The sequence below is a fragment of the Rutidosis leptorrhynchoides genome, chromosome 5 (assembly GCF_046630445.1).
Source record: "Rutidosis leptorrhynchoides isolate AG116_Rl617_1_P2 chromosome 5, CSIRO_AGI_Rlap_v1, whole genome shotgun sequence".
Classification (NCBI taxonomy): Eukaryota; Viridiplantae; Streptophyta; class Magnoliopsida; order Asterales; family Asteraceae; genus Rutidosis; species Rutidosis leptorrhynchoides.
In genome coordinates this window covers 420,123,613-420,151,036 of record NC_092337.1, presented here as the reverse complement: position 1 = coordinate 420,151,036, position 27,424 = coordinate 420,123,613, and the positions used below count along the sequence as shown (strand labels likewise).

Sequence of the window (27,424 nt, the reverse complement as noted above, 5' to 3'; positions counted from 1 at the left end):
ATTTATTATTAGTTTATTTATTACTCCGTATTAGTTTTTATTCGAACTACATGTCGTTTTAAAAAGTTGTCCGGAAAAATTGTCCGCTATTTTCGAAGTGATGTAGTTTATAAATGCAAAATCGTATACGGGGTGGTTAATTAGGTGGAAGTAAGTTACGTGCACGTAGCAGAAACCGGGTACGTAGACCTAGACTTTTTGACTTGAACGACTAATTAATTAAATAAATAAATCCTCTCGGCCACTTCTATAAGAAGCTTCAACAATTCAAGGTTTCAAACTTCAATCTTTTTTCAACATTAATCCCTACGCTTAAAAACCTTGAGAACCAATTAACACTCAATCAATATCTAATAATGGTGGCCACGTCACTAGCCATAGATCTCAATCTTAATCCTTCCCTCATAACTCATCTTGATGATACCTCAGTAAGTAAACTAACGCACATATATTTACATATCTATATCTATACTATATCAAATATCAATTATCATTGTTCATTTCCTACGTTTTATATCATGTTAATCTGCTCACATTCTTTTGTTTGTATCAAACATGCGATTAGTCACTTCGTCACTACCAAACCGTAAATCTCTAACCTTCATAGCTAAACCGGCCATCGAAAAATTGGCATACCATTGTTGTCACCATGTAGCTAAAATAAAGTTTTAAAACCAATTTTAGATTATTGAGGTCCTAAATATCGTACAAAAAGTCTAAAGTTCAAACCTGAATAGCAACATATTTTGAGCGGCTATAAAAGGGTAAAAAAAAGTTAATTATTTTTAATCGCCTACATTTGAGTAAAAGAATTTCCACAAAAGCTTATCCGTCACTCGTTTAAAATATAGTTTCATACGGTAGTACAAGAATAAGAAGTTGAGATATAACTTAATTATTACTACTCGTGGTTAAGGTTATAGAAGTTCAATCCGATTTATATGACGAAGATGAGGAAGAGCAACAGTCATTTCGAAACAAGGTTTGTGGTTATTAATATATGCATTTGAAACTACATTTCATATGAAATTAAATAAGGATCGAGAATGGGTGGAGATTATGTTTGTTTTAGTTTCTTAATTTGTTTAACTAATAATATTAGCTGGTAACATATTGTGTATATGTACGAGCAGATTGATAATGATCGTACGGTAGGGGATTTAAGTAAAGAAAACAAAAAGCTAAAAGAGATGCTTATGACTGTATGTGACAATTATAACTCTCTACAAACTCATTTTAAGAAACTAATTCAACACAATGAAGAATTAGGTTCGAACCCGAAGAAGAGAAAGTTTGATAATGAGACAGTTCAACAAAGCTCGTGGAAGAGGCCAAATGTTGTGGAATTGCAAAAAACAGGAATTCAAAGAGTTAATATACCAACTGATCCATCCGATAAAAGCCTGGTACTTTGTTAATCGATATTTTTCATTAAAGTGTTCAATAATCAGTTTTAAAATATGAATTTGATTTTGGTTTGGTGCGTTTCAATTATTTATCCTCAATTTAATTAAATCGAATTCAACTAATAATATATTAAATTATTAGTATTAGTATAGTATATATATAAGTCAATAAGCGATTTCAATGCCCAAGATTGAATTCAAATTTGATATTTTATGATTAATTTGATGCGATTCATTTGGTTTTTCGAGATTTCAGTCGAAACCAAACCAAGTTCAAATTATTTTTCCGCTTTGGTTCGGATCCAATATTTGAATTCGTTTTTTGTTTGGTTTTCGATTTTGCTTTAAAAAATATAAAACCGAACTGAATAAACTGAAGAAAGCGTAAACCTAACCAAGACTACCAAATTAAACCACCATCATTTTATGTGATTGTATATGAAATATGAAATATTAATAATAATGAACATGTATATTGAATCAAAAGTGTTGCTTGATGCATTTTGTAGGTGGTGAAGGATGGATATCAATGGCGAAAGTATGGTCAAAAAGTGACTAGAGATAACCCATCTCCTAGAGCTTACTATAAATGCTCTTTTGCACCAAGCTGCCCAGTCAAGAAGAAGGTATAACATGCCTCGGCTAGATCTTTCCTAAAAGACAGCAATATAATTATAAACCACAAAAAGAAATAGGAAAAAAAATCACATAAAATCAACTTAAATTACAATGACCCAATAAGTACCGTCTATGTCTCGAGTTTATGCCTAATTATGTGCCATTTTGTGGTGACGAGAGAAAGGCCAGGTCGGTTATGGTCACTAATACACCTTACACCTGATTAGATTATGAAAAATATAGGTTCTGTCCGAATTAATCTGAATAAGGAAAACCTCATTTGATTTAAAGCACCTAGATACTTTCGACTTTTGAAATTATAAAAAAAAAAAAAATCATAAAAGTCAAATATGTGAAGGTTCATTTACTAAACATACTAATTGAGTTGATTTCAGGTACAAAGAAGTGTGGATGATGCTAGTATTGTAATAGCAACTTATGAAGGAGAACACAACCATAGAAGCACAAAGGAAGAGACAATATACGCTCTTACTAACAGATGTGAGATATCGACTAAACATACTAATGACGTTTTGGCTCAACAAATGGCTACTTATCTTGGTAAAGACCCTAATTTCGCTACAGAACTCGCGGCTGCAATTACCTCCAAGATTTCAGAAGTCAATCTGTTTAATGTATGTTAATTGATTAGCAGTGTTTCTTCCTCATATATAGAACATATATATGAATGCAATTATGCAAATATATGCATATGAAGAATGAATTAGAGGAGCTTCTGAGAGAAACTTCAGCTTATGAAATTATAGAGTGGTTAATTAGTTGTATCTTTTTTAAGTCCTTGTGATTCTGTTTGGGAGTTAGTTATTTGGATTGGAGCGCCATTGTACAAAGAACTAGAGATTGATCGAGATACCTTTCGAGATTAGTCAAGTTCAATTCCATCAACGTTTATCTTTTTCTTTTCTTCTTCCTATTTTCATGAACTTGATGATCATCTTCAATCAATATTAATATGATATTTCACATACTAGTATGAGTTAACCGTGAAAGGTTAGTGAAATAAAAGTTAAAAAGGGTTAGTGTTGATGTAACTTTGATATGGAAAAAAGAAGTTCATTGAAAAAATGCTTAGAAAGTGACCTAAAGATTAAGATTGATAATGTAAATATAATAATATGTTTATTAAAGGTAAAATCGGGGCCGTCTGTAGGTCCCTTGATTCATTAATACGGATCTTTTGATCATATACAAGCATCGATTAACGTTTAAGAACAAGATAAAAGATGAACATTATGAACATGATGAGATAAACACGATGAATCTAAGATAAATCAATATAATTTAATATACGTCGAATTTACATGATTGATTTAAACAGAGAAACATGGGTGGCCAGGGGAGATCGAGCATGATCTCCCTATGCACAGGATCGCCAAAACAGCTCTCCCAATTAGGGTTAACTCTCTTCTCTCTTAACCCTAATGAACACATAAACTGGTATTTATAGGCAAACTAGACAAACCCTAATGGGCCTCATTCATACAAATGGACCTCTGAACATTATGGCCGAACAGTTACATATGCTCATGTAACTAACCAGTTTCATGCGTATACATCAACTAGGTGTACAATTTAATAATAAACGTTATTCGCCCAGCGACGGCCATACAAATATGCATCAACAAATTCCCTCTTGGACGTTGCTGGCGAATTATTGTAAACACCTCTTGCAATCTTCGGTCAATCTCTACAATAGTACCATAATCGTATGAATCACAAGCTCCATCAAAAGTCTTCCAGAATACGTGAAAACCCAAACTTCGAACATCAATGTTTCCGCTCATTGAAGTCGAAATGCTAATAGTCATCCTGTAGTTTCTTCAAACTTCACTCGTATGTGTTACCCATAGTACTAATGCAACCAGATTCCCCCTAAGACTGAGCTGAGATCCCTATCGACATCTCTGATGAAATCTTCAAACAAACCGACTCTCTCAAAATCATAAACTGTAGAATCTTCCCCCTTGCTGTTAGCTGTATCCTATTAAACACTGTAGCACTAACGTCTTCATCATGACTTGCATCTTGTAAAGGCAAAATATGTAGAGGAGTCCGGTCCACAATTTATAACTCAAGTGTGACGACCCGGGAATTTCTGACCAAATTTAAACTTGATCTTTATATGATTTCGACACGATAAGCAAAGTCTATTAAACCGAGTTCCAAAATGTTTGAACTATTTTTCATGAATGTATTTGAACCTTTTACTATTCTAGACGATTCACGAACCATTATATGTAAATAAATGTGTACATCAATATACATACATATATATATATATATATATATATATATATATATATATATATATATATATATATATATATATATATATATATATATATATAATACAACAAAAGTATATATATATACATAACAATTAAAATATAGATTGTACTAAAATAAGTTCTTTATATTATTTGATATATATTATTGATATAGGTTCGTGAATCCAAGGCCAACCCCGCATTGTTCAATGTCGTCATATGTATTTTTACTACAAAATACAGTATCGTGAGTTTCATTACTCCCTTTTTAAATGCTTTTGCAATATATATTTTTGGGACTGAGAATACATGCGCTGTTTTTATAACTGTTTTACGAAATAGACACAAGTAATCGAAACTACATTATATGGTTGAATGATCGAAGCCGAATATGCCCCTTTTTGCTTGGTAGCCTAAGAATTAGTAAACCGATCTACTAATTGACGCAAATCCTAAAGATAGATCTATGGGCCCGACGAACCCCATCCAAAGTACCGGATGCTTTAGTACTTCGATGTTGTTTTATATCATGTCCGAAGGATTTCCCGGAATGATAGGGGATATTCTTATATGCATCTTGTTAATGTCGGTTACCAGGTGTTAAATCCATATGAATGATTTTTGTCTCTATGCATGGGACGTATATTTATGAGAACTGAAAATGAAATTCTTGTGGTCTATTAAAATGATGAAAATGATTATTTATGTTAAACTAATGAACTCACCAACCTTTTGGTTGACACTTTAAAGCATGTTTATTCTCAGGTATAAAAGAAATCTTCCGCTGTGCATTTGCTCATATTAAAGATATTACTTGGAGTCATTCATGACATATTTCAAAAGACGTTGCATTTGAGTCGTCTAATTCATCAAGATTATTATTAAGTCAATTATAGTTGGATATATTATGAAATGGTATGTATGCCGTCAACTTTCGATGTAATGAAAGTTTGTCTTTTAAATACGAATGCAATGTTTGTAAAATGTATCATATAGAGGTCAAGTACCTCGCGATGTAATCAATTGCAATGTATTCGTCCAGATAGATTAGGACGGGTTGTTAGAGTTGGTATCAGAGCGGTGGTCTTAGCGAACCAGGTCTTGCATTAGTGTGTCTAACTGATAGTTGTTTAGATGCATTAGTGAGTCTGGACTTCGACCGTGTCTGCATGTCAAAAGTTTTGCTTATCATTTTGTGTCAAAAATCATCTACTTATCATCCATAATAAATTACCTGCTTATCATTCCTAGTCTAGACACATCTTACTGCATTGATTGCATGAATAGTGTATAGACAAATCTATATCTTAGCGTATCTGTTACTGTAGACTTCATCTGACACGTTTCCTTAATTTCCTCCGTAATCTACGGGATCTTCTGTACTATATTAGATATTCTATATAATTAGAATATTATTCTATAACCGACAATCATTTCATATCGAAAATCCTCTAACTGATCATAAAAGATGGATTCTACACCTAGCTTGGATTCCATTAGTTCTGGAAGCAATTTCGAGATGCGTATTGAAGTAGACTCCGAAGTCAATGAACCCGAAGTGTCTCCACCGTCTAGGTATTTTTCTTTCTGGAGGAGATGGGGGTGGGTCCGAGACTTACTCACTCGATGGAGAAATGAAGAAGGCGAGCCCTACCGCGAACCAAACTTACCTCCTAACATCGGAGAAAACGATGTACTCACCGGTGAACCTATGCACAACACTGTATTCACCCTTCTTGCTAAAGTTTTCCACCTCGAAGGTCGCATTACTGCAATCTCAGAAAATATTCAACCTCTACTTCCGAATACCAATCGAAGGGGAATATTAGAAGAAGTTAGGGAACTTCGAATTGATAATCAAGATCGTGCCATTACCATTCTCTTCTTAGAACATTAACAATGTTCATTCTGAAACTTATATCTGCGAATTCTGGACCATTACAAGAGATACCCAATCGCAAGAAGAAGAAACGAAGGGACAAAGCTCTGAAATAGAAATTGGAGTATAAATCGCAGCAAATAAGAGGGAGTATTAACTGTGGATGACAATGATTATAGGAAACAGAAATAGGGACATTGAAATATAAGGGGAGATATAAAGCCCGATAACAGCACATAAATTACAAACCGTGTATATCAATGTTTATCGTAACATAAAGACACGGGAAAATTAAAAACACTATAATCCCAAGGGCGAAGTAGAAGTAAGCAGATTCCTCTGGTGAAAGTTGGAAAAGGAGAATGATTGTTGCGATAGTAAGGATAAGAACAAGGATCAGAACTGGATTAAACATTTTCATAATCTTTTGGATGTATGAAATAAAAAAAATATATAGGAATGGTGAGGATAATGGAACGGAAGAGTTTAATTTATAATGGAAATATCAGACAGATTAATCGAGACAGATCACCGTATTTAATTATAGAAATCTTAATTCCCTTACTCGCCGAAGAATCAAATCTTTTAGATTTCGAAGATTTTCTTTAAATCCCTCGAATTTCGGAATTCAACCAGGACAACGTCAAAAGTTAAGACGCATCTTATTTTTCTAAATTCAACCCTGACTACGTCAGAAGTTAAATCTCTATCTCAATTTTTTTGTGACAGCTTCACTCGTACGCTTCACATAATCGAATCGTTTTGTCTATATTAATCAATAATGATAAAACTCTATTTATCAACTCATATTCGTCATGAAAACATTTTTATTGTTAACCACGACGACCTCACTCAAATTTCGGGACAAAATTTCTTTAACGGGTAGGTACTGTGATGACCCGGGAATTTCTGACCAAATTTAAACTTGATCTTTATATGATTTCGACACGATAAGCAAAGTCTATTAAACCGAGTTCCAAAATGTTTGAACTATTTTTCATGAATGTATTTGAACCTTTGACTATTTCCGACGATTCACGAACCATTGTATGTAAATAAATGTGTACATCAATATACATACATACATATATATATATATATATATATATATATATATATATATATATATATATATATATATATATATATATATATATATATATATATATATATAATTAAAATATAGATTGTACTAAAATAAGTTCTTTATATTATTTGATATATATTATTGATATAGGTTCGTGAATCTAAGGCCAACCCCGCATTGTTCAATGTCGTCATATGTATTTTTACTACAAAATACAGTATCGTGAGTTTCATTACTCCCTTTTTAAATGCTTTTGCAATATATATTTTTGGGACTGAGAATACATGCGCTGTTTTTATAACTGTTTTACGAAATAGACACAAGTAATCGAAACTACATTATATGGTTGAATGATCGAAGCCGAATATGCCCCTTTTTGCTTGGTAGCCTAAGAATTAGCAAACCGATCTACTAATTGACGCGAATCCTAAAGATAGATCTATGGGCCCGACGAACCCCATTCAAAGTACCGGATGCTTTAGTACTTCGATGTTGTTTTATATCATGTCCGAAGGATTTCTCGGAATGATAGGGGATATTCTTATATGCATCTTGTTAATGTCGGTTACCAGGTGTTCAATCCATATGAATGATTTTTGTCTCTATGCATGAGACCTATATTTATGAGAACTGAAAATGAAATTCTTGTGGTCTAATAAAATGATGAAAATGATTATTTATGTTAAACTAATGAACTCACCAACCTTTTGGTTGACACTTTAAAGCATGTTTATTCTCAGGTATGAAAGAAATCTTCCGCTGTGCATTTGCTCATATTAGAGATATTACTTGGAGTCATTCATGACATATTTCAAAAGACGTTGCATTTGAGTCGTCTAATTCATCAAGATTGTTATTAAGTCAATTATAGTTGGATATATTATGAAATGGTATGCATGCTGTCAACTTTTGATGTAATGAAAGTTTTTCTTTTAAAAACAAATGCAATGTTTGTAAAATGTATCATATAGAGGTCAAGTACCTGGCGATGTAATCAATTGTAATGTATTCGTCCAGATGGATTAGGACGGGTCGTTAGATCAAGTAAGTCTTTATTGCCATCAAACTCACCAAAGAAAGTCAAATTGGTATCTCACGATCGCGAAACATCAACCTCAGTTCCTTCCATAAAGCGGAACTGGAACAAACGTATACCCTCCATGAAGCGGAATATCGAGAAGTGCGGAGTAATACACTTTGTTGAAGCGATTTGGATCTTCGGATCGATGTTATAGCGAATCGTTAACTTTCGAGTATCGAATTAGTCGAACCGGATCGTGTAGATCGGATTAGATCGATGCCTAGAGTCGTTATTCGACTTGTGAGTTTTTTGGATCAGTTGTGGTACAGAGAAAACATCAGGAAGGGTTTTAAGGTTATGGAGCGATTAGCATTAAACTGAAGAGCTAAACCTCCTTATATACTCACATGGGTTCTGGCCCGTTTGACTTGTCGGCCCACACCCGTCTGTCTTGATTTAGCGTCGGTTGATACGAACTTGGGCCTTTATGCACCAACACCGTCAATGAACCGAGTCAAATCGAGTATTAGAAACTTTAAGTTCAGTGGGTTTAAGATGGCGGCACTAGAACTCGACTCTTTTTTATTAAAATCAACAAAATTATGCTCGAGTTTGAGCTCGAAAAATAATTAGTGTTCGAGATTGAGTTCGATGCTCATTTAATCTTAAGAGCTCTATTTTTTTTTTTTTTTTTCCTTCTAAGATCAAGATATATTTTAACTCAAAATTTTTAATGTAAATTGAGTATTACTCCCTAGAAGTTAAATCATCTCTACGCAATAATAAATAAGTATTTGAGTCTTGTGATGCAAGATGTAAAAGATATTTGTCTCATATAATGGATGAGAAACTAAAGTAAAAGAACAAAAACATGATAAATAGAGGTTATATCAATGAAACTTATGCCAAGTACAATATTAATATTGCATGATCATATTTTGATAGTATTTTTATTTTTTGATTGGAAGTATAAAGAATTTTAAACTAAATATTATTTTCCTTTAAGTTATACAATAAAAATAAAATGTTATAATAGATTTATTCGTTTAACTTGTTCGACTCGAATAACTTAATTAGCACGAGTTTTCGATTAAGTCGAGCAAAAAATTAATGTTTTTGAGATTTTCTTGTGAAACTAATCGAATAATCATTTTTGTTTGTGTTCGACTCGAACTCGGAAATTCTAATGCTCGAGCTCGAATACTTCGTTAAATGCTCGGCTCTCTAGCATATAACATCCCTTGGCGAAACTATAACGTTAATAATTATATTACTTCGTAACTTCGGTTCTAACAATACTCACCGTTCGTGCTAATATCACTGGTGTTACCTTGTCAAAATCATAATTTTATAGTTTGCTGGTCGTGAAAAACATTAAGAAAAGTTGAAATTTTCGCGTGGAGGTCTTCTAGAAAAAGGATACCAACTCGGGTGGAGCTTGATAAAAAATGTGTTGATCTCAACTCGGTGAGATGTCCTATGTGTGATGATGATTTATAGACGGTTGATCATGCTTTATTGTTTTGTAAATGCGCAATGGAGGTTTGGACTCGGGTCTTTCAATGGTGGAACCTTGGTAATGTTTCGACATTATCTATAAACGAGCTATTCAAAGATGCGAGTCCTTTTTCAATGACGAACAAAAAACACAAATCATGGATGGCGGTCAAATGGGTTAGTGGCTACTTGATATGGAAAAATAGAAATCATAAAGTTTTCGGCAAGAATGCTTCTCCTAGTTCGGTTGTCTTAAGCGAAATTCAATGCAAAAGCTTCGAGTGGATTATCAAAAGATCAAAGAGATGCGGTTTCTTTTGGCTCCAATGGCTTACTCACCCTAGTTCATGTGGTTTTACAACTCCTCGAGTTGGTCTGGGTTGATCTTGGATGAATCTTTTCGCGTTTTTTTTTTTATATACATTTTCGTTTGGCTGTATAAAATGGCAGCAAGTTTTCAAATGTTTTGGCGTCGTGTTGTAAATAATTGTATAGATATAGGTTGTGGGCTTAGCATGGATAATCTGGGCTTGTTTCGTGTGTTGTACAGTTTTTATTAGAGTAATAAAATTCATGTTGCTTTTCAAAAAAAAAAAAAAATATTTGATAAAAATTATAGGGGTTAATACTAGAAAAATAGATTATAGACTTTTTCATATATTTAAGTTGTTTCACATTTTCAAATGTGTGGTGCAAAATGTTAAGGATATTTGTCTCATATTATGTGAAACTAAAGTAAAAAAAAACAAAAACATTATGAATAGAGGTTATATCAATGAAACTTATGTTAACTACAATATTGCATGATCATATTTTGATAGTATTATTATTTTGTGATTGGAAGTATAAAGAATTTTAAACTAAATATTACCATCCCTTAAGCTATATAAAAACAATAAAATGTTATAATAGATTTATTCGTTTAACTCGTTCGATTCGAATAACTCGATTAACATGTGCTGCCAAAAATTAATATTTTGAATTCGACTCGTTAAACTAATTGAATGATTATTTTTGTTTGTGTTTGACTCGAACTCGGAAATTCTAATGCTCGAGCTCGAATACTTCGTTAAATGCTCGGCTCTCTAGCATATAACATCCCTTGGCGAAACTATAACGTTAATAATTATATTACTTCGTAACTTCGGTTCTAACAATACTCACCGTTCGTGCTAATATCACCGGTGTTACTTTGTCAAAATCATAATTTTATTGTTTGCTGGTCGTGAAAAAGGTTTAAAATAATATTTGATAGAAATTATAGGGGCTAATACTAGAAAAATAGATTAAGATTATAGATCTTTTCATATATTTAAGTTGTTTCACATTTTCAAATGTGTTGTGCAAAATGTTAAGGACATTTGTCTCATAGAATAGATGTGAAACTAAAGTAAAAAAACAAAAACATGATGAATAGAGGTTATATCAATGAAACTTATGTCAAGTATAATATTGCATGATCATATTTTGATAGTATTATTATTTTGAGATTGGAAGTATGAAGAATTTTAAACTAAATATTATCATCCCTTTAAGTTATATAAAAAAAATGTTCTAATAGATTTATTCGTTTAACTTGTTCGACTCGAATAACTTGATTAACATGTCCTCCCGAAAAATAATGTTTTGAATTCAACTCGTTAAACTAATTGAATAATTATTTTTGTTCGTGTTCAACTCGAACTCGAAAATTCTAATGCTCGAGCTCGAATACTTAATTAAATGCTCAGCTCTCTAACATGTAACATCCCTAGGCGAAACTATAACTTTAATAGTTATATTACTGCGTAACTTAGGTTTTAATAATACTCGCCGTTCGTGCTTACATCGCCGATGTTATTCCGTCAAAATTATAATTTTTAGTTTGTTGGTCGTGACAAATGTTTAAATAAATATTTGATAAAAATTACAGGGGCTAATACTGGAAAAACCAAAACCTCAAGGGGTGCATAGAAGTAATTTAAGAACTGATGTTAAGCCCAGCATCATCTGACGGTTATATTCGCACTTTCATACAAACACACACAAGCCGTACGGAACAAGATTGTAATCCCGGGTCAACTATTGAGTCAATTCAATTCAAATGGTGAGAATCGCCATCTTTGACGTTTAATTACAACATTTGATCTTTGTTATGAATTAATATAATTGAATCTGGTTCATATGAATTGAATTTTGTAACGTTTTGTAGGGTTAATTGATACAATCATGTAAACCCTAATTTTTATTTGATTATCTGTTCTTGTGGTGTTGTATATTTTAGCTCACTTGACGAAGCTTATAGGTTTATGTTCTTCTATGTTCTCAGTTGTTTACTTATTAAGTTGCTAAAAGAGTATAGAGGTGATTAGTAAAGTGATTATGTAATTTTGAATAATCATTACTAGCTAGTTGTCAATGTAATAAACAAAATTTGACATTAGGAGATAATGATGTTTCTATGTGTTTAGACTGATTCAAGTTGTAATACAGTATTAGAGTGCGTTTGATAAAACTGAATGATTTAGCTGAATAGTTCATAATCTGAATGATTCAGAGTCTCATAATAAACTTGGTAATGAATGAAAATAAGTTGTTTGATAACCATTTTGAATAAACGATATGAAATCGGTAAAATTAACTTATTAACGTGTTACACAAATAAAAAATTGAATATACTTGTTTGTTAAGTGTTCTGGATATGATTTGAGGAGGATATTACATAATTTTATGTGCTTAATGGTTAAAGAGTGTTTCAACTCTGAATGGTTCAGCATTGAATGTTGAACCATTCAACATCATATGTCATTCAGAGGTTAAAAACAAACGCACTGAATCACCCTTAGATAGACATTTGATCTGTGTTTACGAACAATTCTGATTCTTAAATAATTAGTTCATAAAATGACTGAAAATGACATTCTTGTGAAAAATGAGCATATGGATATGAAATTTGAAATTAACATAAAAGTGTAGGTAATTAGGTTTATGTTATCCTATTTTAATCATTATTGTTTCAGCTTGTATGAAGCTAATAATCTGAAACTAATTAATTGAGCCCTAAATAGTTAATCAAATTTGTGTATTTAGGATAACTAATGGTCAAATTTTTAGGCTTTTTTGTGCATTGTATATGAGATTTATTTCTGTATCGGTGGAGAAAGTATATCTTTTCTAATTTTTAGTAGTTGCTAATTTGCATGATCTCCTTTGAATGCAGTCGAATAGGCACACTATTATACTCATGCAGACTTCTCAAAACCGAGCATCTCGGACATTCATGGATTATGAGTCAATAAGTAAAGCGATGGATGGTATGCTTACTCCTTTTTAGACATTTATGATTTAATAAAAATGTAATATTTAGTAACAGAATTTCAATGGCATATTGTTTATTGTAGCGCACTTCCTAGTCGAGAACATAACAAGTTATATGTATCGTTCTGAATTTTTTTATCTTTTATTAGAAGTCAAGTTAGTAATGGACTTTTTAGTCTACTGTTGCGATGATGAGTTACTATTTTGGTTGCGTTTTTCTTTATGTGTGCATATTTTGTTATATTAAGGTTTATTACAGCTAATGTTTGATGTTTTTAATGCATGATGCTCGTAACTTTTTAGAAGTTTTTAGAGACATAAACGCATATATGGTACTAAAGCACATTATTCTTGGATACATTTTCTTACTGTTTGCAGGTATATGCGCGCTATATGAAAGGAAACTCAAGGAATTGAATCCAACCATGCGAAACATCACTTATGACATACAAGATCTCTATAACTTCATCGACGGGCTTGCTGACTTGAGTGCGTTAGTGTAAGTTACCCTTTCGTTTGCAAATAAATCGTTACCAAAAACGTATGCTAATTCTTGTTTCGTCATCACCATTGAACATCTATGTCTAAACTGTTATATCATTGAGTAACTTCCAATTTTTACTATTACTATTGTTATTTTATTAATTTTTTTTTATACTGTGTTTCATGTGACTGCTTTCAGCTACGATCAGTCAATTCAAGCATATCTCCCGAACGACCGACAGTGGATTAGAAACCGAATGTTCAATCATCTGAAGAGGCTGGCCCAGTGACTCTACACTCCCCAGAACCATGAGACGAATAAGCCGAAATCTGACGAAGTTAGCCATAGTAAGTTGGCCCATTAATTCACCCACCTTGTTATGTGAATTTGTGATATAGAGTTTATACTTATCAAGTTATCATTAATCTCTGAACATTACCGCTTGTTTATTCTGCACGGTTTTAAACTGGAATCAACCTTGCTCAATTGTCAGTATGTATTATGTTCTGGATGTTATATTCATAGTTATTCACCTCATACGAATGACGAATCGTAAGTCGAAAACTATGGTTGTATCATATTGAGTGTTTGTTAGTGAAACTAATGCATGCTTGAACATATATATATATTTTCTAAGATCCTTAATAAGTTTATACCGCACGATACTACTAATCGATACCTATAAAATACATTAAATTTATACGTAATACAATGAATTTGCAGAGTTAAAAAATTCTTCTATGACTTTATAATATACAATCAAACATCTTCTCTTTTGTTTAAGGGCAATAGTTGCAGGTTGTCTTTGCTTGTTTCTACATCTGTACTTTTGCTTTCTGATTGCAAAACTTCTGGTGGAGTTTGTACGTCCAAACGACCCGTATTCGGTAAAAGAAAAACGAAACCCAATGTGAAAAATCTCATGAGGTTTCTAATAAGAATCACAAGCCATAAGTTTGTGAAGTCGGTTCGTGTGACGTGAAACACGCTAAGAACTATCCCACCTCCCCACTTAGAAGTAAGCGCACCAAGGCCATCGATGCTCATTAAAAGTGCGAAAAACGTGCCTTCAATCCCTATTGGGCATAAACTTGTGCTTAAAACCATCATAGGCATCCATCGAACCCTAGAAACAATGCGAGAAATGCATTCTTCTGAGACCACAAATAGGTAGTCGGGAAGCCCAATAGCAACGTTCCACCGTAAGATGAAAATGAGGTCCAGAAACCCAGAGAGCGCGTACACTAGTTGAACGAAAAACAAGAGTTTTCTAAAAGGTTGGTCTTTGAGAAGCTTGTGGTAGATTAGAACTCCAACAATGGATGCTAATGCCCCGATCGCGTGTACAATACCAACCAGTTCCTACATTCAAAAACTCGATCTTAGTCATTTGTGTATATCATTACACATGTATAGACGGGCCCACAAAAGAGTTGTTAAGCAGTCGATAGTTAAAAACATGTGTGAGGTCGACAAATATGCACGGTAGGGGTGTTCAATATTTGGGTTTAAACTGATTAACCCGAAAACTGGATCGAATGAAACTGACTTTGATTCTGTTTTTTTTTTTTTCGGTTTTCTAGTTATGGTTTTTGGTTTTACTTTTTCGAATTCGGTTTAGCCGAAAACCGAATTCAAAGCAGAAGCCAACTAATAATATATTATGTTATTAATATATATGGATGAAAACCAATTCTACAATCAAAAGTCGAATTTAAAATGTATTTGTTACGATTAGTTTGGTTAAATTATGATTTTTTGAGTTTTTCGGTTTTAACGAAAACCGAACATAGCTTAATTCGGTTTTCGGTTCGGTTCGGTTCGGTTCGGTTTCGGTTTTAAAATTGAATTTGGCTTCAGTTTCGGTTTCGATTTTACCTCCAAAATTTTCAAAAATGAGCTGAATAAATCGAGGAAACCAAATAAACCGAGGAAATTGAACCGATGAACATCCCTATTGCACGGAAACTATATGTCAACCATGATCGGGTGATGATCACGGAAACAAAGTGATTACCTGAGAAAATGCCGGACCGGCTTTAGAGTCGGTGTACCAGTAAAACTGGCCTTCATGGGTGCTATAACTAAGAGCTAACGAAAGAAACATGTAAAGAGATGGCTTCCAGACTTGTGGAATTTGTATGGTCTCATACATGCCTTTTAGTGCTCCTCCCAGGTTCTGCATTGCCTATATTACACAAGAATCACAATCATATAATGTTTTGTACATTATCAAGAATCATATGAGAATATAGTAAGCAAATTAACTAACCTGTTTTTTATTTGTGGACGAGTCTTTGGATGTTTTTTCTTCATAGATGATGAATCCTAAATATATTTGTGATGCTGCTGGAATTGCCAGAAGTCCCAATGCAATCTGATTTACACACATGATCATAAATAACGAACATATTATTAGGAAACAGATAAACAAATAACGCTTTTCTTGTGGAAGGTGAATATTTTTTTCAGATGTACATGGCTTAATCTTTAATTGTTGATTGTTTTTCTGGTCACTTAAAATTTGCTGCTAGTGAGGATTGAACTTTAAATAGCTTATGAGGATCTCATGATCCTATAATAGGTTATATTTAGGTAGTGTAGATTTGGCTAAGAGGATATTTGTGTTCTGTTTTGAACATTTCTATATCTAATGGTGCATGAAATTAGTAGTGTAAGTGATGATGATACTTGCATAGGGTTTTAACAATGCTTACTGTATCTGCCAAACAAACATTAAAGTTTGGTTTATAACATATTAAGTAACTCCTACCGACTCTGTACCTAATATTCTATTTCCTCATACTATTATAGTTAAAAATTAAATAATCTTTTTTATTTATTAAGTTAGGATTAGGATTATTTTATATCAAGATTCTAATCGAAAAAATACCTTCTCGCCAATAATTCAATACTTTACTTTATTTCTGACAGTAGTTTCGTCCCCAGATAAACTTATGTCTACATATATTTATATTTATATTTATTTTAATTATAATTGTAACTGTAATAATGTAAATTGTAAATGAAAAAAAAAAAAACATTAAATAAACTTTTTTTTTTTTTTAATAAATGAAACACAATATTTCTCCTTGAAGTTAAACGTAAGTGTTAGACAAACATAAGATTACAACCAAACAAAACTTTGGTCAAATTTGGAATCCGATTAATTGAAGAAAGTTCAACGTTAGTCGACATCGACCCACGCTTTGATTATATAATAATGATGACGTCATTGTTGTAAATTTAGTGTAATTTTGGGTTTTAATCTACACTTGTAAATGGGTTTGGAGGTACGGAGTGTACACCCATTAAGTGATAGATTACCCGAACCCAAAAGTGGTTTTCCATTATTTACTATCATGACTTGGTCTACCTAAAATTTGACTAAGTGTTTTCAGTACTAAGTTTTCTTAGTAAGCTGAAATTTGGCTAAGTGTTTTATGCTGGTTGTTCTGCATTGCTGGTCCTTGTACTGGTTGTTCTGCATTGCTGGTCCCTGTGCTGGTTGTTCTGCGCAGCTGGTCCCTGTGCTGGTTGTTTTGCGCAGCTGGTCCCTGTGCTGGTTGTTTTGCGCAGCTGGTCCCTGTGCTGGTTGTTCTGCGCAGCTGGTCCCTGTGCTGGTTATTCTGCGCAGCTGGTCCCTGTGCTGGTTGTTCTGCGCAGCTGGTCCTGTTTGCTGGTTCCTCTGCGCTGCTGGTCCTGTATGCTGACTTTTGCGCTGCTGGTCCTGTTTGCTGATTTTTGCGCTGCTGGTCCTTTTGCAGTGCTGGTTCTTAAGAGACAGCAGTAAGAAAACACTTAACACAATTTTGAGTGATTACGGAAGAATTATTCTTGCACCCACTTTTGCTTTAGTGGTTGAAGGAATAATACTTGTTTATTATAAAGTGATCACTCATGCTTTGATAGTTGTAAAATATAATATTTGTTTATTGTAAAAGTAACAACTTTTACTTTAATGATGGAAGTGATAATATTTGTTTATAGAAATATTCTTCCTGTAACCACTTTTGAATATTATAGAAGATACTTTTATTAATCAATCGGCCAATTGATTTTAATAAAAGACTCTTTCATGATTAAAGGTGTATATAAATATATTAACCAATATGCATGAGAAAAACACACAAGTTACGAACACCAAAATATTCTTCTGCAAAAGGAATTCTTGTTTCTGCCAAAACAAGAATTTGATCTCTGTCTTATCCCAAAGTGATATTCGTGTAACCCAGGCTATAAGGGTCGAATAATTACTTTCGGAAAGTGATACCACGATTCAGTGATTTATCCGGCTATCGATTATTTTACCCTACACGAAAGAATTTAATAAAACCTCCAACAATCGAAAGTAATTATTTGTTATAATCGATGGCGGCTACGATGAAACACATGACGGCGAATTTCTCCAAACTTGATAAGTTTGAGGGAATTGATTTTAGGAGATGGCAAAAGAAGATGCACTTCTTTCTGAGCAGCATGAGTGTGGTGTACGTACTCAGCACACCAATTCCTGCAGATCATGGTGATGATGCCACTATTGAACAAATTCGGAAAAGGTGCAAGTGGGAGAACGATGACTACATCGCTAGAGGTTTAATCCTCAATGGTATGGCTGATTCCCTTTTTGATATTTACCTAAATGTTGAATCTTCTAAAGAACTATGGGACTGTTTAGAAACCAAGTATATGTCTGAGGATGCTTCTAGTAAAAAGTTCCTTGTGAGTAATTTTAATAATTACAAGATGGTCGATTCTAGACCAGTCTTGGAACAATACAATGAGCTCATTCGTATACTTGGTCGATTCACACAACATAAGATGAACATGGATGAGTCTATTCAAGTCTCAAGCATAATTGATAAACTACCTCCATCTTGGAAAGAATTTAAACATTCTTTGAAACATAAGAAGGAGGAGTTAACTCTTGTTGAGTTGGGTAGTCATCTGCGTATTGAGGAATCCCTCAGGTTGCAGGATAATGACAAGCCAAAGAGCAACGAAGTTGCTGGTACGTCTGTTGTCAATATGGTGGAACATAAAAAGTTCACTAGTAATAATGACAAAAAGGGCAAACGTAAACATCAAAGTTATAACAAGGCTAATCCGAACAAGAAGTCTAAATTGACTTGTTGGAAGTGTGGTAAAACTGGACACATGAAAAAGGATTGCAAGGTTATTTTTGGTAATAATAATGTCAAAGGATCTAGCACAAGCGGTTCGGGAAATGGTTTAAACAACCACAACTCGAAAGGTCAGAATATATTTAATAATTCAAATGAGAATTATTATGTTTCATATATATCTGAGGCTTATTTTGTGCAGGATGATGATGTCGCGTGGTGGGTTGACTCGGGAGCCACCACCCATGTATGCAAGGATAGATTTTGGTTCAAGACTTACGAGTCCGTGACTGATGGATCAATTCTTCATATGGGAAATGAGTCAACAGCCTCTGTTCATGGACGTGGAAGTGTGGATTTGTGTTTTAGTTCTGGAAAAACTATTTGTTTGTTTGATGTTTTGCATGTACCACAAATAAGAAAAAATTTGGTTTCCAGTAGTGTGTTAAATTGTTGTGGTTATAAACAAGTGATTGAATCTGATAAGTTTGTTTTGTCAAAACATGGTATGTTTGTTGGTTTTGGTTATTTATGCAATAGAATGTTTAGACTTAACATTAATCACTTGAATGTTAATTTTGCTTTTATATCTACTTCTAGCATAAATAATTCTACACTTTGGCATGCTAGACTAGGACATATACACTTTAAAAGAATGCAAGATATGTCTAAAGATAGATTAATACCGGCTTTTGACATGAACAATGAAAAGTGTAAAACGTGTATGTTAACAAAGATCACTAAGAAACCATTTCAAAATGTACATCGTGATACTGAAATTTTGGAATTAATACATAGTGATTTATGTGATTTGCATGCTACTCCTACTTTAGGGAACAAGAAATATTTTGTGACTTTTATTGATGATGCTTCTAGATTTTGCTATGTTTATTTGTTACATACTAAGGATGAAGCATTAGATAAATTTAAAATATTTAAAACTGGAGTAGAATTACAACAAAAGGCTTTAATTAAAAGACTTAGAACAGATAGGGGAGGTGAATAAATTGACCAATCGTATTTCTAATCCGTTGGTATTATCCATGAGACCACAGCTCCTTATACTCCACAACAAAATGGTATATCTGAAAGGAAGAATAGGGTCCTTAAGGAAATGGTTAATTCCATGTTATCCTATTCGGGTTTAAGTGAAGGATTTTGGGGGGAAGCTATGTTAACAGCTTGTTATTTGCTTAATAGAGTTCCTAACAAAAGAAACAAGATTACACCTTATGAACTTTGGAATAAAAGGAAACCTAACTTGAATTATCTTCGGGTATGGGGCTGTAGGGCGGTTGTAAGACTACCTGATCCCAAGAAGAAAAGTTTAGGTGAAAGAGGTATAGATTGCATATTTGTTGGATATGTTGAACATTCCAAGGCATATAGGTTCTATGTAATAGAGCCTAATGAGTTTGTCTCAATCAATTCTGTGATTGATTCAAGGGATGCAATCTTTGATGAAAATCGATTTTCATCTATACCTAGACCAAAGGATATGATTCCAAGTAACAATGGAATCAATAAGGATTGTAATGATGAAGTCTCTGAAAAGGCTGTTGATCAGTCACTTGAGCTTCGGAAAAGCAAAAGAAAAAGGAAACCTAAATCATTTGGACCAGATTTTCAACTATACTTAATTGAAGGTTCTAGGGATGATGTTTCTACCCAATATTCCTATTGTTTCAATGTTGATGATGATCCTAAAACATATGATGAAGCAATGAGGTCTCAGGATGTTGCATTCTGGAAAGAGGCAATTAATGATGAGATAGATTCTATCATGGGCAATAACACTTGGGTGTTAGCTGATCTACCTCCTGGTTGCAAACCTTTGGGTTGCAAATGGATTTTCAAAAAGAAGATGAAGGTGGATGGAACTATTGAAAAGTTCAAGGCAAGGTTAGTCATTCAAGGCTTTAGACAAAAGTCTGGAATTGACTATTTTGATACTTATGCTCCCGTGGCACGTATCACTACCATTAGACTGCTGATTGCTTTGGCTACGATTCACAATCTAGTTATTCACCAGATGGATGTGAAGACAGCATTCTTGAATGGTGAATTGGATGAGGAGGTTTATATGAACCAACCTTAGGGCTTTGTCATGCCAGGAAATGAAGGCAAGGTGTGCAAACTTGTGAAATCCTTATATGGTTTGAAACAAGCACCTAAGCAATGGCATCAAAAGTTTGATGAAGTGATTTTATCTAGTGGTTTTAAATTAAACCAAGCAGATAAATGTGTATATAGTAAATTTGATGATTCTGGTAAAGGAGTTATAATTTGTCTATATGTTGATGACATGTTAATCTTTGGGACTGACCAAAGTCAGGTTGATTTAACAAAAGAATTTTTGTCATCAAAATTCTCCATGAAAGATATGGGGGAGGCTGACGTTATCCTTGGCATTAGGATCAAACGTGAAAGCAAAGGAATTTCGATTTGTCAATCTCATTATATTGAGAAGGTGTTGAAAAAGTTCAATTGCTTTGAATGTAATCCTGTGAGTACCCCTGTTGATCCAAGTGAGAAGCTTATGCCTAATCAAGGTGAAGCTGTATCACAACTTGAGTATTCTCAGGTGATTGGCTGTTTGATGTACGCCATGACTTGTACAAGGCCGGATATTGCTTTTGCTGTGGGAAAACTGAGTAGATATACTAGTAATCCTAGTACTCATCACTGGCAAGCAATTAGGCGGGTACTGAAGTACTTGAAGAAAACTATGGACTATAGTTTATCTTATAATGGGTTTCCTTCGGTAATAGAAGGATATTCTGATGCGAGTTGGATAACCAATATTGAAGATCATTCTTCAATGAGTGGTTGGGTGTTCTTGCTTGGGGGAGGTGCTATTTCATGGGCTTCTAAGAAGCAGACATGTATTACCAACTCAACGATGGAATCTGAGTTTGTTGCTTTAGCTGCTGCTGGTAAAGAAGCAGAATGGCTTAGAAACTTGATCCATGAGATACCATTATGGCCTAAACCTATAGCACCCATGTCTATCCATTGTGATAGTGCTGCGACATTGGCAAAGGCTTATAGCCAGATGTACAATGGAAAGTCTAGACACTTAGGTGTCAGACATAGCATGATTCGTGAACTCATCATGAATGGGGTGATTTCTATAGTGTTCGTGAGGTCACAACAGAATTTAGCTGATCACTTGACGAAGGGATTGGCAAGAGACTTGGTGAACAAGTCTGCTGTGGGGATGGGTTTAAAGTCCGCATAAATTTCTAATTATAAGATACCCAATTCCCTTCTGATGAAAATTAGAAGTTGAATTCAATGTGGAAGGCTTATACTTAGAAATTTGGAGTACAAAAATTTTGTATCATCCCAAGGTAAGGTATGTACTCGGACCTGTTGAAGGTGAGGATGAAGTTTAGCTTCTTAATGGTTTATTTGAAAAAGTGCAATAGCAGGTGCATGACTGAAATGAACTACCTATGTGAATGTGAAGTTTTGCCGCTTCAACAAAGCTTGGACTTTTGCTTTAGATACATTCATGAATGGATATGGACACATGGCTTGTAAAGTGTCAGGATAGCTTTAGAGTATTTGAAAACTTATGTGTATGTTATTTTCAGTTATTCAAATGGGTTGAAGGGTTCAATTCTTAGAACACCCCGATTCTCGAATATTTGGAATGTGTAATGTACTAAGGTGAAAATTCAATCTTCAAGATATTTTCATTTATGCATGAGTTTTGTTTTAATTTGTTTAATTCTCATGAAACGAATTGCACTAAATTGGGGAGGATTGTTGTAAATTTAGTGTAATTTTGGGTTTTAATCTACACTTGTAAATGGGTTTGGAGGTACGGAGTGTACACCCATTAAGTGATAGATTACCCGAACCCAAAAGTGGTTTTTCATTATTTACTATCATGACTTGGTCTACCTAAAATTTGACTAAGTGTTTTCAGTACTAAGTTTTCTTAGTAAGCTGAAATTTGGCTAAGTGTTTTATGCTGGTTGTTCTGCATTGCTGGTCCTTGTACTGGTTGTTCTGCATTGCTGGTCCTTGTGCTGGTTGTTCTGCATTGCTGGTCCCTGTGCTGGTTGTTTTGCGCAGCTGGTCCCTGTGCTGGTTGTTCTGCGCAGCTGGTCCCTGTGCTGGTTGTTCTGCGCAGCTGGTCCTGTTTGCTGGTTCCTCTGCGCTGCTGGTCCTGTATGCTGACTTTTGCGCTGCTGGTCTTGTTTGCTGATTTTTGCGCTGCTGGTCCTTTTGCAGTGCTGGTTCTTAAGAGACAGCAGTAAGAAAACACTTAACACAATTTTGAGTGATTACGGAAGAATTATTCTTGCACCCACTTTTGCTTTAGTGGTTGAAGGAATAATACTTGTTTATTATAAAGTGATCACTCATGCTTTGATAGTTGTAAAATATAATATTTGTTTATTGTAAAAGTAACAACTTTTACTTTAATGATGGAAGTGATAATATTTGTTTATAGAAATATTCTTCCTGTAACCACTTTTGAATATTATAGAAGATACTTTTATTAATCAATCGGCCAATTGATTTTAATAAAAGACTCTTTCATGATTAAGGGTGTATATAAATATATTAACCAATATGCATGAGAAAAACACACAAGTTACGAACACCAAAATATTCTTCTGCAAAAGGAATTCTTGTTTCTGCCAAAACAAGAATTTGATCTCTGTCTTATCCCAAAGTGATATTCGTGTAACCCAGGCTATAAGGGTCGAATAATTACTTTCGGAAAGTGATACCACGATTCAGTGATTTATCCGGTTATCGATTATTTTACCCTACACGAAAGAATTTAATAAAACCTCCAACAGTCATGACGACTACATGCATTGCATCAAGTTAGTTTAGTATATAGATAATGATTTATGATTTATACATGACATGCTCGACCTAAATCTACTAATTTTCAATTTTTGATGATTTAAAATGACAAAAGAGCAAGAAAATATTTCGGTAGTGCATGAAAAATAAAATCACTTTTGGTATGGTACTCCAATTAATGGGTAATTAGTACTTGGATGCTGTAGAGGTGTCCCGGTCAATTTCAAATTTTTAATGCAAAAAATTTGAATTTTTTTCATTTTGTAAAAGTTTTCATATTGTGTTTAAAAGTCTCTATATTTTACTATAAAAAGTTACGGTTTTAAAAAAATTTCGCCAGTGGAAAATTTTTCTCATTCTGCCCTCCAATTAAGTAATATTAAAAACTTGAATTATTCAACCCTTTAAAATGATAATAATGCCTTTTAACATAGATCATTTTGATCTATATTTTCAAAAAATTATTTTTCGCTTAAAAAAATAATCAACTCTTATTTTTATTTTTATTTTTTAAATTAAGGCCCCAAAGTGAGATTTTTTGAAAGGCAAGGCCTCCAATTAATATACCCAATTAAATATGTGTACGTAGATGTTTAGCGGGCTTGTTGATGGGAGTTTTAGGATAGTTGATGGGTTCTTGCTTGGTTTCAGTTTTCATCATATTGTTACATGGTCTCCTCATCAAACGCAAAGTCAATGATTTACTTTTTGATGACTTTTTTGAATTCTTAAAGTATGTAGATGCGGGCTTTTAAAGTTTCAATTGTTGATTGTTTGTTGGGGTTTGTATTGTGTTTTTGTACAATGTAGTTAGGGGTTAGTTAACTGATTTGATAAACGAGTGTATGGGTCGAAATTACCCAACCCGGACACAACCTTTAATATCGATTGGTTGGTACCCAACTTGATCACCGTTAACTCAAAGGTTGACCCGAGCCCATTTCATAAAATCATACGCACGATCTTTTAATTCCAAGTTTTGGTTGAAGTTGATTTTGACTTTTGAGTATGAACGCCGACAAAGATTTTGACAAATGTATATAATATAATATTATTTTTATATGAAAAATCTATACGTATACTTGCTAAACATCATTTGAATATTTCGACTCTCCTAAAAGAGTAAAAACATCATTTCTAATCTCTTACTAAAAATGTCAAATATTCTACCCTACAAATTATCATTTAATGTGCTTCCATTATCTTTAACACAAAAAGATATGAGTAACTTAAACTTCGTACATGTTTTTAACACCTATAGGTGTCGCAAAGTTGTAAAGTTAGAATAATATAGTGTCAAAATTTTAAGTTCGAAAAATATGGTGTTAATTTTTTTTTTTTTTTATTAAGTTTTTGACACTTTCAGGTGTCGAAAGTTTTGTGACACTTATAGGTGTAAAAACATGTTAAATTATTCACATTTAAGGTGTCAAAGTAAGTAAGTGTGAGAAAATGAAAACTTTTTTGTAGTGTGAATATTTTTTATCTTTTTATTTTTTTGAAAAAAAGACTAACCTGAGCACCAAGATGATGAATAAAGAAACCACTAGTTGCAAAACCAATTAGTGCACCAGTTGATGAACACACACCGCACAAACTTTGCATGTCTGGAGCCAATGTTTTCATCTCAATGCTGTTTCTTGCAATACAAGCATCGATCGTAACATCTGCAATCGCCATCCCCGTTGAGATCACGATCAAACAGCACAACGCGGTGGCTACACCCACTTTCGTACCGCCTTCCGAAACTATAGTTGCTGCCACTAGTCCTATAAATCCGGCAATAATAAAATATGGTCGTCTTTTGTAGCCCATTATTGGAAAGACGTCCGTGAGCAGGCCCCACAGGGGCTTGATTACCCATGGAATAAAGTACAACCCTGTGAAGAGTTGTACCTTCGAGGGTTGTACTTTATAGACGTCTTTCCAGTAATAGTCAGTAACGACTATGAAAAAAGAACCCGAGAAGCCTAAGTTAAGGCCGTAAACAAGGAATATTCCTAAGATGAATGATGGATTAAGCTCAGATGATAACATTTTTAGCCATTGGAATGGTTGGAGTATGAGTGACGTCATTGGGTTGAGTGGTTTTTGGGTGGTTTCGGATTGTGGTTGTTCATGGTGGATAGTGGTGGCCGGAGTATGGTTAGATTGATCAATGAGATTTTGGGTTTCAAAGTTGGACATTTTGAGATCTGATCGACAAAAGATATGTGTTGACTTGGGAGACTTTCAAGAGATTTATTGCAGATACAAAGGAAAGATAATTTAATCAATTAAAATACTTTTTAATTGAAGTCTTTTAAATTATGGAAACGATGAAATGTCATACTACGATTATTTATAATGTTTATTATAGCGGATTAGATTCTTTTAATTGATAGTGGTTAGAATGTAAACAATGTTATAATAATAATAATAATATAGATATGGATAGTCAATTTTGGTGTATACATATAGTCAATTTTGGTACACAAAGTATGTATTTTTATATTGAGATTTTAGGCTATAAATACTCATGAATGCAAGCATTAAACTTGCACCATTTCTCACACTTACAAAGTGTTTCTTTCTTTCTCTCCATTATCATCTTTGTTCTTACACTTCATTATTAGTATTCTTAATCAAGAATCAAATCACTAAAGGTAGTTATAAGCCTACTGAATTATAACATCAAGAATCAAACCACTAAAGGTAGTTATAAGCCTACTGAATTATAACACGTTATCAGCACGATAATCTTAATACTAAATATGGTTGGCTCTGCCACCAAAATGATATATGGTCGGTTATACCACCAAAATGATATATGGTCGGTTATACCACCAAAATGATATATGGTCGGTTATACCACCAAAATGATATATGGTCGGTTATACCACCAGAATGATATAGGTCGGTTATACCACCTGAAAAAATATATGGTCGACACTGTCGCCAAATTTTCATTTATGTTTACTAATATTTATATTTTTGTTATATAACATTTATTTATGATTGCTTACACATGGTCGACACTGTCACCTACTTATCATTTATGTTATATTAAATTTATGTTTAATGTTTATATACTTATGAATATAAATTGACTCTAATTTATCATGATGTTTGTTTTAATTTTTGATAATAGAAAATGTCGAATCTGGAAAAGCTTAAATTTACTCCTTTAGAATCAACTGGAAACAACTACATGCCATGGGTTATAAAAGTAAAAATGCATCTTAAATCAATGGGCATTCTTGAAACCATAAATGAAAACAACACTTGTTCTGAAAAAGAACAAGCTACGGCATGTTGCTTTATTCATCAACATATTGATGAATGCTTACAAAATAATTATGTGACTGTAGAAGATCCCCATGTTTTATGGGAAGGTCTCAAAAGCAGATTCAATAATCAAAGAGAAATTTTACTTCCAGCTGCAATGGAACAATGGAGAACATTAAGGTTCCAAGACTTTAAGAAAGTAAATGAATACAGCTCAGCTCTGTATAATACATGTTCACAACTTAAATTCTGTGGACATGAAATTAGTGATGCAGACATGATGGAGAAAACTTTCTCCACAATGAATGCTGCAAACATCACAGTGCAAAGAAATTTGAGAATGTTAAAGTTCAAAACATATCCTGAACTTAATTCATATCTCTTAGTTGCAGAGCAAAATGATGAGCTATTAATGAAAAATCAGCAATCCCGTCCTACTGGTACACTTGCAATCCCTGAAGCAAATACTGCAAATAATTATAAACAGGGACAAGGACGCGGGCAAGGTCGTGGTTATAATAACCATCACCATCATCATGCCAAAAGCCATAACTATGGTAGAAACCATCCTTATGGTAATGGTAATGGGCGTGGACGTGGTCGTGGTCGTGGCCGTGGTGGTCA

General features: G+C 33.6%; 3 protein-coding genes across 4 annotated transcripts; 2 read left to right on the top strand and 1 right to left on the bottom strand.

Annotated features, from left to right (window-relative positions):
• The first annotated feature begins 303 nt into the window (after positions 1 to 303).
• Positions 304 to 2,722, top strand: LOC139848124 (WRKY transcription factor 18-like). Of its 2 annotated transcripts, XM_071837853.1 has the most exons (5): positions 304 to 428; positions 917 to 982; positions 1,134 to 1,406; positions 1,916 to 2,032; positions 2,420 to 2,722. In XM_071837853.1, exons 1-5 carry the CDS (start codon positions 357 to 359, stop codon positions 2,666 to 2,668), a joined length of 777 nt encoding a protein of 258 aa, XP_071693954.1. In that variant the 5' UTR covers positions 304 to 356; the 3' UTR covers positions 2,669 to 2,722. The 2 variants fall into 2 exon arrangements, with proteins under 2 accessions (XP_071693954.1, XP_071693955.1); XM_071837854.1 differs by lacking the exon at positions 917 to 982 and having other exon boundaries at positions 306 to 428.
• Positions 2,723 to 11,796: 9,074 nt separating this feature from the next.
• Positions 11,797 to 13,866, top strand: LOC139850000 (enhancer of rudimentary homolog). The gene is made up of 4 exons (XM_071839602.1): positions 11,797 to 11,882; positions 12,996 to 13,089; positions 13,472 to 13,592; positions 13,776 to 13,866. Exons 1-4 carry the CDS (start codon positions 11,880 to 11,882, stop codon positions 13,864 to 13,866), a joined length of 309 nt encoding a protein of 102 aa, XP_071695703.1. The 5' UTR covers positions 11,797 to 11,879.
• Positions 13,867 to 14,336: 470 nt separating this feature from the next.
• Positions 14,337 to 25,870, bottom strand: LOC139849997 (probable folate-biopterin transporter 6). Its single transcript, XM_071839600.1, has 4 exons — positions 25,049 to 25,870; positions 15,850 to 15,954; positions 15,595 to 15,765; positions 14,337 to 14,939 (listed from the first exon to the last, which is right to left on the bottom strand). The coding sequence occupies exons 1-4, from the start codon at positions 25,718 to 25,720 to the stop codon at positions 14,337 to 14,339; spliced, it is 1,551 nt and encodes a 516-aa protein (XP_071695701.1). The 5' UTR covers positions 25,721 to 25,870.
• Positions 25,871 to 27,424: the final 1,554 nt, after the last annotated feature.

Excerpts from the sequence above, each read along its gene's own strand:
- LOC139848124 (XM_071837853.1), top strand. The coding sequence starts at position 357 with ATGGTGGCCACGTCACTAGCCATAGATCTCAATCTTAATCCTTCCCTC. Across the intron at positions 429-916 it reads CTCATCTTGATGATACCTCA|GTTATAGAAGTTCAATCCGA; the intron begins GTAAGTAAACTA and ends CTCGTGGTTAAG. Across the intron at positions 983-1,133 it reads AACAGTCATTTCGAAACAAG|ATTGATAATGATCGTACGGT; the intron begins GTTTGTGGTTAT and ends ATGTACGAGCAG.
- LOC139850000 (XM_071839602.1), top strand. Across the intron at positions 13,090-13,471 it reads AATAAGTAAAGCGATGGATG|GTATATGCGCGCTATATGAA; the intron begins GTATGCTTACTC and ends TACTGTTTGCAG. Across the intron at positions 13,593-13,775 it reads GCTGACTTGAGTGCGTTAGT|CTACGATCAGTCAATTCAAG; the intron begins GTAAGTTACCCT and ends GACTGCTTTCAG.
- LOC139849997 (XM_071839600.1), bottom strand. The coding sequence starts at position 25,720 with ATGTCCAACTTTGAAACCCAAAATCTCATTGATCAATCTAACCATACT. Across the intron at positions 15,955-25,048 it reads TTCATCATCTTGGTGCTCAG|ATTGCATTGGGACTTCTGGC; the intron begins GTTAGTCTTTTT and ends TGTGTAAATCAG. Across the intron at positions 15,766-15,849 it reads CGTCCACAAATAAAAAACAG|GCAATGCAGAACCTGGGAGG; the intron begins GTTAGTTAATTT and ends TGTGTAATATAG.